This window comes from Panthera tigris, chromosome A3, assembly GCF_018350195.1.
Source record: "Panthera tigris isolate Pti1 chromosome A3, P.tigris_Pti1_mat1.1, whole genome shotgun sequence".
Classification (NCBI taxonomy): domain Eukaryota; kingdom Metazoa; phylum Chordata; class Mammalia; order Carnivora; family Felidae; genus Panthera; species Panthera tigris.
Genome location: NC_056662.1, coordinates 29,782,628 through 29,802,944, shown reverse-complemented (window position 1 = coordinate 29,802,944; position 20,317 = coordinate 29,782,628). Strand labels below are relative to the sequence as shown.

The 20,317-nt window shown below is 38.8% G+C and overlaps 1 protein-coding gene across 3 annotated transcripts in view; it reads left to right on the top strand.

Moving 5' to 3' along the window:
- The window catches only part of DNAAF9 (dynein axonemal assembly factor 9), a 127,892-nt gene that overhangs the window by 28,413 nt on the left and 79,162 nt on the right, over window positions 1–20,317 (top strand). For all 3 annotated transcript variants that reach the window (XM_042980827.1, XM_042980828.1, XM_042980826.1), the window contains exons 7-9: window positions 4,778–4,855; window positions 13,840–13,938; window positions 17,728–17,783. In XM_042980827.1, the coding sequence (XP_042836761.1) occupies window positions 4,778–4,855; window positions 13,840–13,938; window positions 17,728–17,783 (233 nt within the window). The remainder of the gene's footprint in view (window positions 1–4,777; window positions 4,856–13,839; window positions 13,939–17,727; window positions 17,784–20,317) is intronic.

Sequence of the window (20,317 nt, the reverse complement as noted above, 5' to 3'; positions counted from 1 at the left end):
CCCAGAACAAAGTCATTAACCCAGAGGTTGCTATGTCCCTGATGTAGTAGGTGCCAGCATGAGAGAGGAAACCAGACCCACATAACTTACACTTGGCATTTAGGCTGGATCAAACTCAGTTATGAGATAGAGAACTCTTCCTGGGAAGCAGCACAGGGAAGTTCCTCTGCTGGGGCTTTCCCTGCCTTCGGCTTCCTCCTCCTTAACTCTCCAGCTGCTGGAGCTGTGACCTAGTAAAGTAAATTTACATCAGCTAGCTCCCAAGGAGACGATTCTAATAGCAAACTTCTGAATAATGAGAGTAACCATAGAACAAACATTCATTTACCTTTTTATGGACAAACAGAAGATGTTCGTATTGAAAGGTGGAATGAAACTTAACGAATAAGATTCAACAAAATATAGGAAGGAAACCATAGCATATTAGATGCAGAGATAAGCGTGCTTTTTAAAAACGGTTTCTCCAGGAAATAAAATAAAAATGAGAAAAAAGATGATCTCTTTTGTACCTGTTAAGAATGGGTAAATTGTAAAGAGACGCCTGGGTGGCTCAGTTAGTTAAGCGTCTGACTTCTAATTTCCACTCAGGTCATGATCTCAAAGTTTGGTGAGTTCAAGCCCCATGTTGAGCTCTGTACTGACTCTGCAGAGCCTGCTGGGGATTCTCTCTCTCTCTCTCTCTCTCTCTCTCTCTCTCTCTCTCTGTCTGTCTCTCTGCCTTTCCCCTGCTCATACTCTGTCTCTCTCAAAATAAACTTTAAAAATTAAAAAAGAAAAAAAAGAATGGAATTTGTAAAAAGAGAAATGATAGGTAGGACACACAGAATTAAAAAGGGAGATGGATGACATGAGGAAATGTTATGTCTCAAAATTAATAGTAGAGTTAACGTTTGCATTTAAAATTAGAAATTTAATTCAGCACCCTCAAAAAATCAAATCAGTTGACATTTGAAAAGCTGTTCCAGGTTACAGAGAAAGGGGCCAAATATATTAAATCAGTCTATTGAGATTTAGAATGTAAGGGAGTAGGGATCCTGAATAACCACCTGCTGGCTGTCTGCTCTCCCTAAAAAAACTTTCTGGTAGTTGACAAGCTCTGCTGAAAGCATGAAGCTTCCAATTAGCCTTTCCATTTTGAAATAAAAACAGGCAACCAAAGATCACCAGACATTTGCTTTAAATACCTGTAACTTTAAAGAAAAAGATCAAGATTTTTTTTTTTTAAAGACAGTGGGTAAGACCCAAAGATAATTAAGATATAGAGGAAAATTTAAGACCTAAAACTCCACTTTGGATGCCCAGACAAGATTTGGTGACCATAGAACAAGTGTTATGTTGTCATAAATTAACATGACGAAAATAAGAGCTCTGGGAAATTATAATTAATAAAATTAATAGAGGGGCTGGGAGGTAAAGTTAGGAAATTTTCTAAAAATGTAAAATTTAAAAATCAAGGAGACAGAATATATGAGATAAAAATTAAAAGACATAGAGAACTGTTCCAAGAAGTCTGATATACAAGTTGGAGTTGCAGAAAGTTAGAGCAGAGGTATCAGGAGGGAGAAAATTTTTTAAAAGAATAAACAATTTCCAGTGATAAAGAGAATACAACTTTTAAATTAAATGACTTAAATATAAATGAAGAAAAAAAACCTTAAATCTATCTATGCCTTTTTTGAACACTAAGAATAAAAGAATATCACAGCTTCCAGAAGAAAAAAATAAATCACCTACATAAGGCAATAGGAACCAGATTTCTCTCCTTCCCAAAACAACCCAACCTAACCAAACCAAAAGAACAAACAAGAAACAAAATAAGTTTTCAAGACACTAGGCATCAGACACTGAGAAATAGTGATTCCCTGAGAAATAGAAATAAACAAGGTCAGGGGCACCTAGATGGCTCAGTTGGTTCAGCGAGCAACTCTTGATCTCAGCTCGGGTCATGATCTCATGGTTCATGAGCTCGAGCCCCTCATCAGGCTCTGTGCTGGCAGTGCAGAGCCTGCTTGGGATTCTCTTTCTTCCTCTCTTTGCCCCTCCCCTGCTCGAGCTCTTTCTTTCTCTCTCAAGATAAATAAATAAACGTTAAAAAAAAAAAAAAAGGCAAGCACAGCCCCATGATTTTGCTAGCTTAGTAATTTGAGAAAAATTTTCAGGCCATGGCATTGGGAGGGGGATACCCATGTGAATCCTAGTGTATTTCCTGAGTTGAGAAGATGCAGTGAAGGGTCTGGTAAGAGAGCAGCTAGAGTACTAAAAAGGAAAATGCCCAGAGAGAGAATACCAAAGGTCTGCCAAGATTTCCCTGCCCCTCCCCCCATCCCAAGTATTCAAGAGTATTGATCAATTCATCCATGTGTCAGGTAACTACCAAAGGCAAGAGTTAAACAAAAGACATCTGGGGGTGCCTGGGTGGCTCAGTCTGTTAAGTGACCGACTTCGGCTCAGGTTATGATCTCACGGTTTGTGAGTTCGAGCCCCGTGTTGGGCTCTGTGCTGACAGCTCAGAGCCTGGAGCCTGCTTCTGATTCTGTGTCTCCCTCTCTCTCTGCCCCTCCCCCATTCATGCTCTGTCTTTCTCTGTCTCAGAAATAAATAAACATTAAAAAAAAAAAAAAAAAGACATCTGAAAAGTAATCCAGAACAGTGCCTGATACATGCTAAGGGCTGGGAACAGTTAGACTGGAAAAACACATAATTCAAAGGGCACTGAGTAGAGTCCTCAGAAGGGTTTTGTCTCAGTAATGGGGAATAGTCACCCCTAAACTGAGCACTGCTCTAGACCTCCTAAAAATTCATAGAAGCAAGATCTAAAGGGATCAAACTGTTTCCAAGTAACTTAACTGCATTCCAGAACAAAGCACAAGAATATTTATAGGAATACAAAAATACGTAGTCTCCAACAAGGTGAAATTCACAATGTCTAGCATCCAAAGATTATCCACTTTACAAAGAAATGGGAAAACATGACTGATAATAAGGTAATCATTCAAAATTGACCTAGAAGTGACAGAAATGTTAGAATTAGCAAAGAACATTAAAATAGTTATTCTAACTGTATTTCATATTTTCAAGAAGCTAGGAGGAAAATTGAACTTGTTGAACAGAGAGAGAAAATTTTCAAAAGACCCAAATTGAGCTTCTGGAGGTAAAAACTACATTGTCTGAGATGGGAGAGGTTTTAACAATAGATTAGACACTGCAGAAGAAAAGATTAGTGAATTTGAAGCTATAGCAGTAGAAACTATCAAGGTAAAGCATGGAGAGAGTGAAGAATCCAAAAGAATGGAAAGAGCATTAATGAGCTGTCAGTCAGGCCTGAGGACAGAATAAAGACATTTTAAAACTAAAAAACTTTTGCCTTCTGAAAAGATATTGGAGGGGCACCTGGGTGGCTCAGTCGGTTGAGCATCCGACTCTTGATTTCAGCTCAGCTCACGGTTCGTGAGATTGAGCCCTGTGTTGGGCTCTTCCTTGACAATAGAGAACCTGCTTGGGATTCTCTCTCTGCCCTTCCCCGCCCCTCAAAAATAAATAAATATTTTTAAAAAAGCTATTTGAGGATGTACTCCTGTAAACAAGTGAGTTAATTAAGAAAGAGAGAAGTAAGCCCTGGAACCAAATCCATCACCTGAAAGCTTCAGGATGATAGCAAAGAGAACTCTCAAAGCAAAAGTTGTAGTTGCACAGCAAGCTTACATAACAGCCAGACCAGAATGAGGTAAGAAAAAGAATTATTAGATTATCTGATATGTTTAAGTCATTGGTTATCAGTCAAGATGATTTTGTTGCCCCTTCCCCAACATCCCACCTCTGAAACATTTTACAGTGTTTGGAATTACTTTTGGATTGTCTGGGGGTAGCAGTGTTACAGGCATCTAGTGAGTAAAAGCCAGCGATGCTGCTAAGCCTCCTACAATGCATAGGGAAGTGCCTCACAGCAAAGAAATATCTGGCCCCAAATGATAGTAGTGTTGATGTTTAGAAACCCTAGTGTAAACATAGCTAATTGGGTGGGACAATTAGAAAAAACTTCAGGGTTGATTTTGATTTTAACCGCACAAGTGAAAAAAAATGACTCTGTCGGTAGCCCTAAGAAAAATAAAATTGGTTTAAGAATGCAACTAGGAGTATAGCATACATGTTCCTATAGTAAATAATGTATGTATGATCTTAATGTTATAAATAGTAATTACTGGTATAATTAAAAAATCATGATATTAGATGATGTTAGGGTATAGGTATGTGGAGAAAAAGTGTGAGAATAGGGATGGTTAATATTTAATTTCTAAATTGAGAAATCAAATAGTGATAGAAGCATGTTATATCAAAATTTGGAGGTAACTACCAGAAAGAAAATGTTAAGAGACTTGTGAGTGATAGCCTCTGTGACAGTGGAGGTTTGGAGAAAGATTGGAGTAGGCGAGTCACATGTTTTATTCTAAGCCTTTAGTACTATTTGATTTTTTTTAAACCATGAGCATGTATTATTTTAATTAAAAAACTTAAGCAAAGGCAAATAAATGTGTGTATGTACATATATGTATATGTACTTATCATTGAAGATAGTCAAAAGATGTACCAAAGTTTCTGTAAAGTTAGTTTCCTTCAGTTGGATAGCATTTATTAATATGTATTGGTTCTAATATAATTGATAAAAGTTTGATTTATTAGTCTAATCACTTAGTTTTCACCAAGATAGTCATTTCTGATAAATCTGATTGTTATAGTGATATTGACTCAGTTATTTCAATGTTTTTGCCCTATGTTGCAGCTGCAGGATGTGAGTTTGAATCTATGGAACGTCTACAGCAAGATGGATCCTATGTCTCTGGAGAGTTTGCTTTCAGAAGTAAGGAGCCTAACTATATATTTAACTTATAAATGTTACAGCCAGCTCACTTATCCACTAACAGTATTTGAAGAAATGCAAGAGATATTTTTGTCTGAACAGTTTCTTCCCAGATTGTTATCTTGAACTCCTTGGGAGTAGAAGTGGACCTGAAAAAGTGATACTGCCTCTTTTGCTGTGAGGAAACCTCACCTGAGGCGAAGCCAAAGCTGCCTACCAGGGTTTACATTTCCACCTAAAGACATTCTCTCGGTTGGGCTGGACTTTAGACAAACAATACAGAGGATGTCTTTTTGTACTCTTTCTCTGTGACAAAAAGAAAGCAAAGATGGGGTTGGGCTTAAACAAATTAAGAATTAGAGCAGAGGTCAGCACATGTAGGCTTTGTGTGCCCTCCATCTCTGTTAGAACTACTCGGCAGTGCTATTGTAGCCTGAGAGCACCCGTGGACAGTGCTTAAATGAATGGGGGTGTCTGTGTTCCAAGGAGACTTTATTTTAAAAAATATGTGGCCTGCCCACAAGCCATAACTTGTTGATTCCTGGATTAGAGGGTCGGGCGTTAACTGTTCATCTGAACTTGGAAGAAAACATGAAGTTGGGTGGAACACTGCAGTGAGGAGCAACGGATAAAACTAAGGCTCTGGGAATACTTGCTGTGGTGAAGCAGCTCAGCAGTATCTCTCAGTGGCCATGGCTAGATATGCATAGAAGAAGAACAGTGTGTAGCGTTTTAATTAATTTAGTTATATTATTAAAACCCAATGAAAATAACAAAAATGAAAACTGCAGACCGGTCTCACTTATCCATGTTGATGCCTGTATTTTAAGTAAAATATTAGCAAATAGAATCCAGTACCATGTCAGAGTATTCCCTGATGAAACAGAGCTTAACAAGGGTACAATATTTGGTTTAGTGTCAGGAAACCTATTAGTGTAATCACTATACTAATTTTTCTCCTTGGAACGATTTGTGATGATTCCATAGGTGTCTAAAAGGCATTTGATAAAATTGAACAGCCATTCTGTTTAAACATTTCTAATTAAATATAAAAGAAAAATAAAACCTGAACTTTTTATCCTTTGAAGAGACCTAGTCATCATCATCATCAATCCATGTCTAGCCTAATTATGGAAAAAAGTGAAAATGCAAAAACGTGTAACATAAGAATGCAAAAATGATAAAATTTAACCACAAAGAAAGAGAGATAAGTAGTTTAGGAGTTTCTACAACTGTCTGAGACCCATACCCAACTTGCCTGCAGTCATTTGAATGTGAGGATGCCATTGTTCACACATGGAGGCTAAATGTAGCATTGTAGTTTGGAGAACATTGGAAGCATCTCTGGAGCCCATTGAGAGGGACCACACAGAAGGACATTTTTAAGTTTGTTTATTTATTTTGAGGTGTAGGGTCGGGGGGAGAGGGAGAGCAGAGAATCCCAAGTAGGCTCTGCACTGTCAGCATGGAGCCTGAGGTGGGGCTCGAACTTATGAACCATGAGATCATGACCTGAGCCAAAATCCAGAGTCTGGGGCACCTGGGTGGTTCAGTCAGTTGAGCCTCCGACTTCAGCTCAGGTTGTCTCACAGTTCTTGAGTTGGAGCCCCACATCGGGCTCCGTGCTGACAGTGCAGAGCCTGCTTCAGATCCTCTGTCCTCCTCCACTTGTACTCACTCTCTGTCTGTCTCTCTCTGTCTCTCTCTCTCTCAAAAATAAACATTAAAAAAAAAAATCAAGAGTCAGCTGTTTAATCAACTGAGCCCCCCAGACACCCCAGAAGGATATTTAAAAAAAATTTTTTTTTTCTTTAACATTTATTATTGAGAGAGACACACACACAGAGCATGAGCAGGGGAGGGGTAGAGAGGGGGAGACGCAGAATCTGAAGTAAGTAGGCTCCAGGCTCTGAGCTGTCAGCACAGAGCCCAATGCGGGGCTCAAACTCACAAACTGCGAGATCATGACCTGAGCCGAAGTCGATCGCTTAACCCACTGAGCCACCCAGGTGCCCCCCAGAAGGATATTTTTAATTGCACCTGAACAGATGGTGACATTTTTGGCTGAAGAAGCAGTAGTGGTAATCCATACCTATATTACTTTTTAAAAATTTGCCTTATTCCCCCTTCTCTCAGCTATTTCATAGCTTCCAAACTTCTCTGAAACCCTCTTTTCTCTCCACCATCCAAATACTTTTTCTGCTCATATTTATTTCCCCCTTTGCCAAGATTGTAATCTTAAACCAGGATTGACATCTGGGCTTTAATTTCCATTGGCCAATCATTGCTGGCAGCTCTTTGATGGCCAGCGAACGTACAGCTCCATGCTTCCTGGTCGGATCCCACAGATCTCAAGAGGGAGAGTGCATACTCCTCTGCGAAGTGTATTTTTTTCTTTTATTATTTTTTCCATGAAATATTCTTTTTTCTTTTAAAGGTTTTTTGGTTTTTGGTTTTTTTGAGATAGAGGGAACCAGCGGAGAATGGGCAGAGAGAGAGGAGGACAGAGGATCCTAAGCAGGCTCTGCGCTGACAGCAGAGATCCCAAGGCAGGGATCAAACTCACGAACTATGAGATCATGGTCTGAGCCGAAGTCGGACGCTTAACCGACTGAGCCACCCAGACACCCCTCCATGAAATATTCTTTACAGATGAACTGCACCAGTTCTCACAAATACACTAATTAAACTACAAGGAGGTGCTACTTTTTCATCTATAAAAATGCTAGAAATTTCTAAAAGACTAGATTGAGTTGCCACTTGTCAGAGTAAGAGTGAGGCCTTCAACGGAATAGGTGAAATGCCTGTCTTGAGTGAACATTTGGCATCCCTATCCAGCAATTTCTTTTTTTTTTTCTTTTTAATTTTTTTTTAACATTTATTTATTTTTGAGAGACAGAGAGAGACAGAGCGTGAGCAGGGGAGGGGCAGAGAGAGAGGGAGACACAGAATCTGAGGCAGACTCCAGGCTCCAAGCTGTCAGCACCAGAGCCCTATGTGGGACTTGAACTCACAAATCGCGAGATCGTGACCTAGGCCAAAGTCGGATGCTTAACCAACTGAGCTACCCAGGTGCCCCCAGCATTTTTTTTTTTTAAATGTTTGCTTATTTTGAAAGAGCGTGCTGCGCTAGCGGGGGAGGGGCAGAGAAAGAGGCGGCAGAGAATCTGAAGCAACTCCATGCTGACAGTGGAGAGCCTAATGCAGGGCTTGAATTCATGAACTGTGAGATCATGACCTGAGCAGAAGTTGGACATTCAACTGACTGAGCCACCCAGGTGCCCCCCAGCAATTTCGATTTAGTAATTTATCCGAAGAAATTAAAGATGTCACTGAAGAATGTTCACTTGAAGTATTTATAAAAACTGTAGACAAAGTAAATGTCCAACAATAGGAATTTGGTTAAATAAAACTATTCAGGGGCACCTGGGTAGCTGTCAGTTGAGCAGCCGGCCCTTAATTTCGGCTTTGGTCATGATCTCACAGTTCATGGGATCGAGCCCCACATCTGACTCTGTGCTGACAGTGCTTGGGGTACTCTTTCTCCCTCTCTCTCAAAATAAATAAACTTTTAAAAAAAAATATTTTTCTCCCTCTCCGCCCTTCTCCCTAGCACTCATTCTCTAAAAAAAAAAAAAAAAAAAAAAAAAAAATCTCAGTGGCCCATTATACTGTCATTTGAAATGATGTTTTAGAATTGGATTTGATATAGGGGTGCCTGGGTGGCTCAGTCAGTTGACCGTCTAACTTTGGCTTAGGTCATGATCTCATGGTCCTTGAGTTCAGGCCCCATGTTGGGCTCTGTGCTGACAGCTCCGAGCCTGGAGCCTGCTTCAGATTCTGTGTCTGCCTCTCTCCACCCCTCACTCACACTCTGTCTCTTTCTCTCTCTGTTCCTCTCCTGCTCGTGCTCTGTCTGTCTCTCTCTCTCTCAAAAATAAACAAACACTAAAAAATTTTTTTAAAAATTGAATTTGATATAGAAAGATGTTCAAAATATATTTAGCAAAAAAGTAAAAGGTATTCCATCTTTGTAAAGTTTGTATGTCTGTGTCTTAGAAACTTTAGGTGATAGTCTTATTGGTCACTTGTTTTCATTTTCCCATTTTTATTGCATTGTGTAATTCATAAAAATACTTTTAAATATTGAAATTGAGCTTTTTTTCCCCTCTTGGTCAGTCAGTATAGTGCCTTTGAGGTTTTTTTTTTGCTTGTTGATTTATTAAATACATAGTCCTTGATCCCTGCTATTTCTTGGATACTGTGCTTATGCTAAAGTCACAGAAATAGGTAGACCTGGCTCCTGCTCATACTATTTAATGGGCTCTTAGGCCAATAATAGCAGCATACTTTGGTAACTGCTGTAATTGCAGTGGAACATAAAGGGTAAGGAAAATCATTCTTCCTGGAATTGCTTCCCAGAGCATGTGTGGTGATCAGAGATTTTCCAGACCAAGGAGGCGGCGGTATAAGCATTCTAGCCACAGGGAAGGAACCTGTCTGAGCCCCAGAATCATCTCCTTTTCAACATTGAGAGAAGTTGTTCAAATGTGGCTGCTGTCCCCTTGCCTAGTCCTTAAGCCAGCTCAGCTTACCGGTGGTGCCATGGATATGGACTTTGAGCCACCAGAGAGCAGGATGCCAGCATAGGGCCAAGAGTTCTGACTAAAGTTCAGCATCTTTTGCCACCAGCCAAGAACGAAGGCACACTGACACAGTCTAAGCATTTTCTGACCTTTGCTGCGTATCTGACCTTGATATCTATCTGGGCCTGTCTTCTGGATTTGACTTCAAAGAGTCTGAGCAGATAAACTTTCCCTTCTTCCACATCAAATGCAACTGACCATTTCTACCTACATACACAGTATCCATTGGAAAAGTTGGAGAATACTGTGGTGGGAAAAACAGGCTCTGGGTATCTCCTGCCTAGATATATTTCCACTTCTGCTCCTCTTTAGTATTCCATCCTTAGGTAGATCACTTTACTCTGAAGTGCCTCAGTCTCCTCATCTTTATAGTGAGCATAGAGAAATATAAGGATGTTAGGGTGTTTTAAGACTCTGTGTGTGTGTGTGTGTGTGTGTGTGTGTGTGTGTGCACATTTATGTGGGCATTTCATGTATAATGCTAGTTACTTTTAATATGAGAATTCATTGCATCTTTCAGTTCACTCCTAGCATGGAGCTGAAAGCAGTATTTAATGATTTATTCTATCTTATTCTGTAATTAGTACTAACACACCTGGCTCCCTCGGGGAAATTTTTTGGAACAGAGTGCCCCATCTTTTTTCGTGTATCCTCTAAAACACATAGACTATCTTGGACCCTGGATCAGGGGCACTGATTGGACCTGATAGTAGCAGGTCAGGATCCCAAACTCAGGAAGTCTGGTTTACTGGGCCAAGGCACAGAGGTGGTAGGGTAGGACAGTCTGACCCAGGTAATTGTAGATTTCCAGTTACAAATAGACACATATTTGGGGTCTCCTGGGTGGCATAGTCGGTTAAGCATCAGACTCTTGATCTCGGCTCAGGTCATGATCTCGCAGTTGCTAAGTTGGAACCCCTCATTAGGCTCTGAGCTGATGGCGCAGGGCCTGCTTGGGATTCTGTCTCTCCTTTTTTCGGCCCTTCCCCCACTTGTGGTCAAGCTTGCTCTCTCTCAAAATAAACAAACTTAAAAAAAAAAAATGCACATATTTTGTATATATATATAATATGTCTGTAAAATTAGAATGAGAACATTTTCCAAAATGTTTTCCTTTTAATTTTTTTTAATGTTTATTCCTTTTTTGAGAGAGAGAGAGAGAGAGAGAGAGAGAGAGAGAGAGAGAAAATATGCGAGTGGGGGAGGGGCAAAGAGAGAAGGAGACAGATTCTGAAGCAGGCTCCAGGCTCTGAGCTGTCAGCACAGAGGGCTCGAACTCATGAGCTGTGAGATCATGACCTGAGCTGAAGTCGGATGCCTAACTGACTGAGCCACCCAGGTGCCCCATATTTTCCAAAATGTTAACAGTGATTTTTGTTCTAGATTTTCTGAGTTTCTGTAATAAATGTATATTACTTGTGTGTCTGTTTTTAAAGACTTTTTATTAACACAGACTCAGAAAAGAACATAAAACTAATACGTAATTTAATAAGTCATTATAAAGCAAAGCAACAGAGTCTTGCCACCCCAGAAGCAGTCTGAGTGCTTTTTGCCAAACCCATCACCTCTTTCCTACTCCCCGAAGAATAACACTATCATGAATTCTATGGCAATGACCCCTGCTTTTCTTTGCAATTTTATCATCAAAATGTGCTTCCAAATGTGCTTCATGTATAATGCTAGTTATACTTTGCATACTATGTATACTATATACATAGTTTAACTTTGCCTGTGTGTGTGTGTGTGTGTGTGTGTGTGTGTGTGTGTGTGTGTGTTTAGGTTTCTTTTAATCTATAGGTTCTTTTTGTCCCTACCCCCACTTAACTATTTATTAAGGAAATCAGATCATTTGTTTTATAGTTATCCTCGTTGGGATTTGTTGATCACATTCCTGTCATGTAGTTTAACATTTTCCCTGTCTGATGTATTTCTATATTATTGGTAATTGAATCTAGAGGTTTAATCAGTGTCAGGAATGATTTTTCGAGGGAAAACTACTTCTGAGAGGGTATTCTTTACAAGAAGTATATATGTGTAATTGAATCTCTTTTAATTTTGTGAACAGTCGTTGATGTACGGTCCTTAGGTCTTTAATTGATTAATTAGATCCTTAATTCACCATTGTAAAATGGTAGTATTCCAATTCTATAATTCCTTCTTCATTTATATTCTCTAAAGAGAAATAATTCAGCTTGCTATTTGGTTATGCAGTGGTGGAGTTCATGTGGGAAGAACAGGATAATTGTTTGAATTCTTGCTTTTATTTATCAATTTTCAAAATAAAGTTGGTTCCCAACCATTCCCAAAAGTAACCAGTTAGTTCTTTTTAATATATCTCATTTTGAACTCATAGATTTAAACCTATTTGATGTGTTTTTATCCAGTGCAGTTACCATCTTTGTTGATGTTCAGCTTGTTCCATCTTTGGGTAGTAGCTCACTTAAAGTTGGTTACAAATTGTTTTGACACAACCCTAATAGTCCTTGATAACTTCCTTGCCATATACTACGATAAGAGATTCCTGGGTTCTCTTATACATTTCCTGTCCCAGGTCTGGAATCGTCATTTCTCTAATAAGTTCTAGTTTGTTTGGGGAGTGGTATTTTAGCACAACAGTGTAGGTGCTGTGAATGCTCATTGGTACTGGTTTGGTCATTGTGTCTATATCTCTTCAGTGGATAGAGGTAGGAAGTTCTCTGTGTGTGTCTTTCTCTGCATATGTATATACAAATATTCTCACATGTATACCTGATTTTTTTATCCCAAATTATATATAAAACATATTCAGAAAGCAGTATCAGCACTGTCACCCATGTGATTACTTAAAATAATTTTAGATACATATACACATATACTTCTGTATTTATTTATAAATAAAACATAGATCATCTGGGCAACAAGCAGTGGAGCCATTAGTAAGAATGTTGTTTACACTAAGAATTCCCAGCAGGGGTCCATTGTGCTCTATGCCTAGGGCCAGTAGACTCAATACCTGGCTAACACGGAGCCCATAGGTCTGAGTACTTGCTTATCCCTGACTGGGAGAGAAGAATGGAGGAGAGCATAAATCCAGCTAGTAAGTTTTAATGCAGCAAACAGAATGCCTGCTGTGAGCAAGGCACTAGTCCAGCGCCCAACATACAGACACTTAAACTGTGAGATGGGCAGTGAAGATAACTTATCTCAGTACAAATTATCAGCAACTTCAGAATAAGACAAGGATACTGTTTGAGTGTCTTAAGCAACTCATAGATGATTTTTTTTTTCTTTTGGTTAACTGATGATGTTTTAAAGGAAAGCCAGTAGCACAAAGCAATGTGTGGTGACTGGGAACCAGAATGAGTTCAGAGAGGAGGCTGAAAAGTAGCTGGGATAGGGAAGGAAAGAGGTTGCACAAAGAGGAGAGTCAACTGGGAAGGGCACACTGTTTCACAATCCTCCCACTGCCACTGGGGGAAGGTGTAAGGGAGGAGAGGGCTCTGGGCCACCCATGGCACCACCCAACTTCTAAGGTCATCTAACTTGTCCTTAAAGCTCCACTGATGTGACCCTTTTGGCACAGGATGTACCATCTTTAAGATACATCATAAATAGTTCCCTCTTTCCAACAAAGATTGCTAAAGGTTTTGGAGTGGCCATTACTGCCCCCCTTTTTTTTTTTAAACAATTTTATTATGCTATAATTTATATACCATAAAATTCGCCCATTTAAATGTACAATTCAGTAGTTTTTAGTGAAATTTACAGAGTTGTACAACCATCACCATAATCGAATTTTAGAATATTTTCATCAACCCAAAAAATTCCCTTGTGTTCACTTGCAGTCAGTCTCTGTTCCTCATTCAAATCACTGATCTACTTTCTGTCTCTATAGATTGGCCTTTTCTGTATATCTCATATAAATGGAGAATACACCAGGTGGTCGTTTATATCTGGCCTCTTTCACTTGACATAACGTTTTTGAGGTTCATCTATGTTGTAACATGTATCTGTAGTTTGCTGTTAACTTTTTTAAATGTTTATTTATTGAGAGAGAGGGCGAGTGGGGGAGGTGCAGAGAGAGATGGAGACAGAGGATCTGAAGCAGGCTCTGTGCTGACAGCTCACACCTGATGTGGGACTTGAACTCACAAACCATGAGATCATGACTTGGGTTGAAGTCTGATGCTTCACCAGCTGAGCCACAACAGGCTCCCCTGCTGTTAACTTTTAAAACATTTAAACAGTCTGCTATTTTGAGATCTGATTCATGATTCTTAAGTACTTGAGATCTGATTCATGTTTCTAAAGTACTTCTTAATATAACCAAATGCATTATCCTTTTCATTTTCTTCATAGGATTTGGTGGCTTTTGAACATCAGTGGACTAGCTTCTTTGCTAATTTTGATACAGAAATTCCTTTCCTGCTGGAACTTTCTGAATCTCAAGCGGGTGAGGTATGTAAGGGAAGGGTCAAAGAGAAAGAAAAACCTGATTAACTTATTGTTTCTATTTTTGTTTTGTTAATTTTTTCAGAATACAACACTACCGATCCTAATATGTTTATTCTTTCCTTATGCTTTGTTGTATGCTGTATAGAAGTCTTTAACCCCCATGCCAACCTACCAACATCTATAAGGAAGTTGGGTGTTTGGTACCAGCTCCTATATAAGATGGATAGTCATTTTTCAGTGTCATGATACCTATGTCAGCAAGGAATTCTATTGGGCAGTAGTTGATAAGCCTAGACATAATTTTCCACATGTGAGTAGCACACCTTTGTCAGTTGAGTCTCTAGGTAAATTTTTTTTTCCACGCAAACAATGATGAAGTTACTAGATTCAGGGTAAGATTCACTCCAGGAGTAAACAGTGGTATCTAAATCAAGAACCGAGGCATAGGCCAGTGCCCAAAACTAGTCAGTAAGAAGGATCAGAAGACAAATCTTGAGCTTGTACTTGAGCCTACTTTGGTTTTGCACGCCAGTCCTCAGCTCCCCTGTGCTACACTGACTCCTGATCTTTGGAGCTGGTGTTGACCTTTGTTGTCATGCATCTCACTTTTACATATGTTATAAACGCCACCAACGCATTGCTATTATTTTTGTTTAAGCAGTCAGTTCTCTTTTTAATCTCGTTTTAATCCTTTCTAAGAAGATTTAAGTAATAAAAAAAATCTTACATATTTGCCCATGTAGTTACTGTTTTTGATGCTCTTCATTCCTTTGTGACAATCCAGATTTCCATTTGGTATGATTTCCTTCTCCCTGAAGTGTCCATTAATATGTTTCATAGTGAAAACCTTCTGATGATGAATTCTTCCAACTTGTATAGGTCTGAAAAAATATCTGTATTTCACTTTCATTTTTGGGAGACATTTTGCCACGTATAGAATTCTTGGTTGACCGTTTTTTCCTTTTTGTACCTGGAAGATGCTGTTCCACTGTCTTCTCACTTGCATTGTTTCTGATGGTCTGTTCTTTCGTCTTTATCTTTGTTCCTCTCTGTATAACTGTTTTTTTTTTCCCCTCTAGCAGCTTTTAAGCTTTTCTCTTTTTTTACTGGTTTTGAGTCGATTTTGATGTGTCTCACTATAATTTTCTTTGTTTCTTGCACTTGGCTCTTGTTGAGCTTCTTGGATCTGTGGATTCATAGTTTTCATCTAGTTTGGGAAGTTTTTGGCCATTATTTGTTCAGATATTTTTTCTGTCCATCTTTTTTTTCAGAGACTCTAGTTACCTCTATATTAGGCCACGTGAAGTAGTCCCACATTTCACCAGTGCCCTTTTTAGTTTTCTGGATTATTTTTTCTCTCATTACTGTGGTTCCTAGAGTAAAAGATACTCAAAAAGGTATATTCTGTGACATGTCACTCCTTGTTTCCTATCACCTCCTTCTCATTCACTCCCTCATTCCACCATTTTCCACCTACTCTACTACCAGTAGATAACAAATCTCTTCATTTCTGATTTGTCTTTTTTTTTCTTTTGCACACATGAGCAGATACATGTGTATTTTCTTAATGTCCTCTTGTTTTTTTCATTGAAGGGCAACATACATGTAGTCATTTTCACTTTTTCACTTAACAAGAAAATATCCTGCAACTTTCTCCAAGTCAGTTCATTGAGATCTTCTCATTCTTTGTTATGATTCATAGTATACTACTGTGTGGATTTGTAATTTATTCAGCCGTTCTCTTATGTGTGCTTATTTAGGTTGTTTTCAATATTCTGCCATTGCAAACAGTGCCATAGTAAATAACTTTGTGCTTATGTATTTTCATATTGTTGGAGGTTTGTATACCTAGTAATGCGATTGCTGGGTCACAAGGTAAGTGCACATCTAGTTGTGTTAGCTATTGCCAAATTTCTCTTCAGAAGGGTTGACCAATTTGCATTCCCACCAGCTGTATATGAGAGTGCCTGTTACACCACAGCCTCACCAACAGGATGTATTGTCACACTTTTTAATTTCTCACCATCTCGTAGATAAGAAATGGTATGTCAGTATTATTTTAATTTGTATTTTTCTAATAATGAGTAAGCTTGAACTTTTTTTCATGTTTGAAGGCCACTTTATATTTTATTTTCATATGTTTTTTTCCCGTATTAGTATTAGTACAGTATTATTAACGGAACTAGAGAAAATAGTGATCGAATGATCCTCCTAGGTTATTAGGATTACTTGAGATAATACATTTAAGTGTCTGTCACAGTAGAGGTAAACCTCAGTAAAATATAGCTATTATTTTAATATATAGAGAGTTTTTACAGATCAGTAAGATCTGTAAACACCAAAACTCCAATTGATGAACATCCAGAGGATGTAAACAGTTAATTACCAAAGGGAAATCCAGGTAGCCATTGAACATATTTGAATATATACTCTGTTTCATTAGAAATCAAAGGAATGTATAATACAGCTGCAGTGAGGTACCATTTTTCATTTATCAACTTGGAAAATATATTTTTAAATGGACATTTAATCGACAGTGCTTACGAGTTTACCCTGAGATAGGCACACTCATGTATGGTAAGTGGAAGTGTATATTGATAAAACTTTTTTGAAAAACAATTTGGCAATATAGTTTTGCCTTTTTACCGTATAATTTCATTTCCATATCTGCTTTAAGAAAATAATCAAAGCTGCAAATAAAACTTATGAAGAGTTGCTTATTGTAGTATTATGATATAAGAAACAGATTTCTAAGAATAGAGGACTATTTAATAAACTTCGGTACATCCATATGCTATGGTTGTACTATAGAAAAAAGATAGGAAGAAAATTTACCAGAAAGTTAACAGTTCTTAGATTGTTATATTTTAAAATAAGCATATATTACTTACATAATCAGAGCAAGAGGTAAACAATAGATGTTTTTTAAGAGGATTAAAATTGCATTTTGAAATTTTGACCCTTTTGACATAGCCCCTGCGTATCAATTTTTGGTTAGTGTTTAGCCTAGCACTTTACATACCAATGCTGAGAAATACTTCTGTGCTTTCCTGGGAAACTTCTTTCTGTGTATTTCTAAGTTCTGTTGATTCTTTCTTAATGCTGATTTTAAATTAGTATGTTAGAATTAATGTATATTCCCTTATTAGTAATGTAGAAAAACAGGGGTGCCTGGGTGGCTTAGTGGGTTCAGTGTCTGACCAGCTCAGGTGATGATCTCATGGTTTGTGGGTTCAAGCCCATGTTGGGCTCTCTGCTGTCGGCACAGAGTCTGCTTTGGATCCTCTGTCCTCCTCTCTCTGCCCCAGCGTGCGCTTGCTCACTTTCTCTTTCTCAAAAATAAACATTAAAAAGAAGAAATGTAGAAAAACAAATTTTTAATAGAAGGGAAAATTCCTACATGATTAGTATCTTGGACCATAGATAATGGTTGGTCCAATTTTGTTTCAATAATTAAATCATAAAATTTGACAAGAATTTTTCTTTACCTTCCTTTTTCTCTTCCAGCCATTTGTCTATTTCTGTTGCTGTTTGTTAGTTACTTGTCCCCCAAATTCATGTTGCTTTCTACCACATATGTCCTTCCATGTTCTTATAATAACCTATAAACACATCTCTCTCTCTCTCTCTCTTTCTCTCTTTCTCTCTTTCCAATACACACATACACACTCTATACCTACACACACACACACACACACACACACACACACACACACACACACACATATATATGAGAGATTTGTGATTGTTTTATAAAATTGTGATATAATACAGTGTTGGCTTCTTTTTTAGCCATTCAGAAGTTACTTCAGTCATGGAATGATCTCCAGCCATATAACTGAAAACAGGTAGGCTTCTTGGGGAAGAAAGGTGAATGATGTTAGAGAAATGGGGTTTAACAAGGGAAGTGGATGTGAGGGAGCATCTAAGTCCAGAAGGTAGAGTCAGGAAAATATTATAGATTGACTTTAGTCATCATAGGTTAAGAAATGCGTACTCTGAAAAATTGTCCATTTCACTGCTTTTGTGTATATGTGTGTATATGTATGTATGTGTGTGTATGTATATATATATTAATATAGATTTATAGCAAACTAGTTTTTAAAACATTGTAGCTTGCTGAAATCTTAAGAAAGGAATTTTATATTCCATCCCTACCCCAGGAAAGCTAGGAAGTAGGATGTCCATGGGCTGGGCAGGGATCCTCATTTGTGGAGAGTAAAAGGGCTCTGGCAATAAAGGTCCAGCCCCAGGAAGACAAGAGAGTATCAGGGTTGCTGCATTTTGTTTTCTTGTGGTTTTTCCTTTAGCACCTCTGTTTGTCATGGTAATCCGGAGGGCCCAGCCTGGGATGGGATCAAAGTAGATCAAAGTAGATTTTTCCTCTCTTTTATTTCCTAATTCCAATCCAATGTGAAATGAGACAGATTACACTGGTTGAAGAGTCACTTAACTTGAATTAAGCTTCAGAAGAAAAATCAGTTATGTTTACTTTTAAGAGCCCCTGTTTGCCTGAAGCTTAAGGAGGTATTTTTAAGAATAATTCAAAGAAATGTAAACACTTTTCCACGTGACACACACTAAGGGCAATTTAAGGAAAGGATCAGGGATAAAGGAAACTGTCTTAATCTGTTTTAGCTACCATGACAAAAATTCCATGAACTGGGTGGCTTATAAACAAAAAACATTTATTTCCCACAGTTTGGAGGCTAGGAAGTCCAAGATCATGGCACTGTGTGATCCAGTGTCTGATGAAGGCCTGCTTCCTCATTTCACTATAAACTCACATGGCAGAAAGGGCAAGGGATCTCTCAGACCTCTTTTATAAGAGCCTTTTTTATAATACCATTCATGTGGGATCTGCCCTTATGGCTTAATCACCTCCCCAAGGCTATACCTCCTAATACCATCGCTTTGGGGGTTAGGATTTTAACCTATGAATTTTGTGGGGATACATTCAATACACAGCAGAAACTATTTTTTAAAAATACCCTTGGGGCGCCTGGGTGGCTCAGTCAGTTAAGTGTCCCACAGTTCGGCTTAGGTAATGATCTCATGGTTTGTGAGTTTGAGCCCCATGTCAGGCTCTGTGCTGACAGCTCAGAGCCTGGAGCCTGCTTCGGATTCTGTGTCTCCCTCTCTCTCTCTGCCCCTCCCCCACCTCAAAAATAAATACACATTAAAAAAATAATAACAGAAAATAAAAATACCCTTTAGTCACTGACTGTTGTTGAGAACATATGACATATTAAACAAGAGAAACATGGTTAAAAAGTAAACCAGCCACGGGGATGCCCAGCTGGCTCAGTTGGTAGAGCATGTTCATGATTTTGAGCCCCAAGTTGGTCATAGAGATTACATTTTTAAAAAATTAAAATTCAAAAATAAACTAGTCATGGTCTTTGCCCTCATGGAGTGAGTATATAGTGTGGTGGAGAAATAAGACCTTAATCAAGCAACCTCACAAAAAAATATAATTACAAACTCTGGTGCCATAAAGGAAAAAAGAACTTGGTACTGTGAAGACCATAGCTGGGAGCATGGACTCCTCTGGGAGGAAATCTGAATGATGAGCAAAGGTAATTAAGGGAGGGGCTCCTGGGTTGGCTGTCAGTGGAGCGTGTGACTCTTCATCTTGGGGTTGTGGATTCAAGCCACACATGAGGTGTAGAGATTACTTTAAAGTAAAATCTTTAAAAAAAAAAAAAAAAGGGAGAAAAGCACCCTGAGATGAGAACATAAGAAACATAAAAGAGGATGAGTTTGGTGGGACATAGGAGTTGGAGGAGAGTGGCCTTTCATGGAGCCAAAGAAGTTGAATGTAGATCATCTTTCACCATGTGAAAGATTTCAGTCCTCCTGAAAATAACATAAAGACATTACACTCTTTGCATGTGTAAAAGGTTGTGCTCTCTGCATTGTGGAGAAGACACTGTAGGAGAGCGAGAGTGGAAGCAGGGTAGCTGTGCAGAAGCATTCTAGTTATCTAGGGAGGAAATGATGGCAGCATCGACGAGGCTTGTAACCATGTGGATTGAGGGAAATGGACAACTAGTGAGTTGATTGATTGGATTTAGAGGGTTAGGGGCAGAAGAAGTTAAGGAGGCCTAAGGGGGCCTCTCAGGTCTGGCTCAGTCCCTGGATGGATAATGATTCCAGGGGAACAGGTATAGTGGGGTAGATCATGAAAGAGGAGAGGAGAGGCAGATAGCTGAAAGTAAAACCCTAGGAATATTCTGAGACAGATAGAAGAGGAGAATGGCTGATGAAGGAGACTGAGAAGCAACAGTTTTTGCAGGGAAAGGGTGTCCGGTGCTTCTGAGAGACCAAGGAGGGGCAGGCTGAAGGCTGCCTAGTGGATTGGCTGTTTGCTACGTGAAAG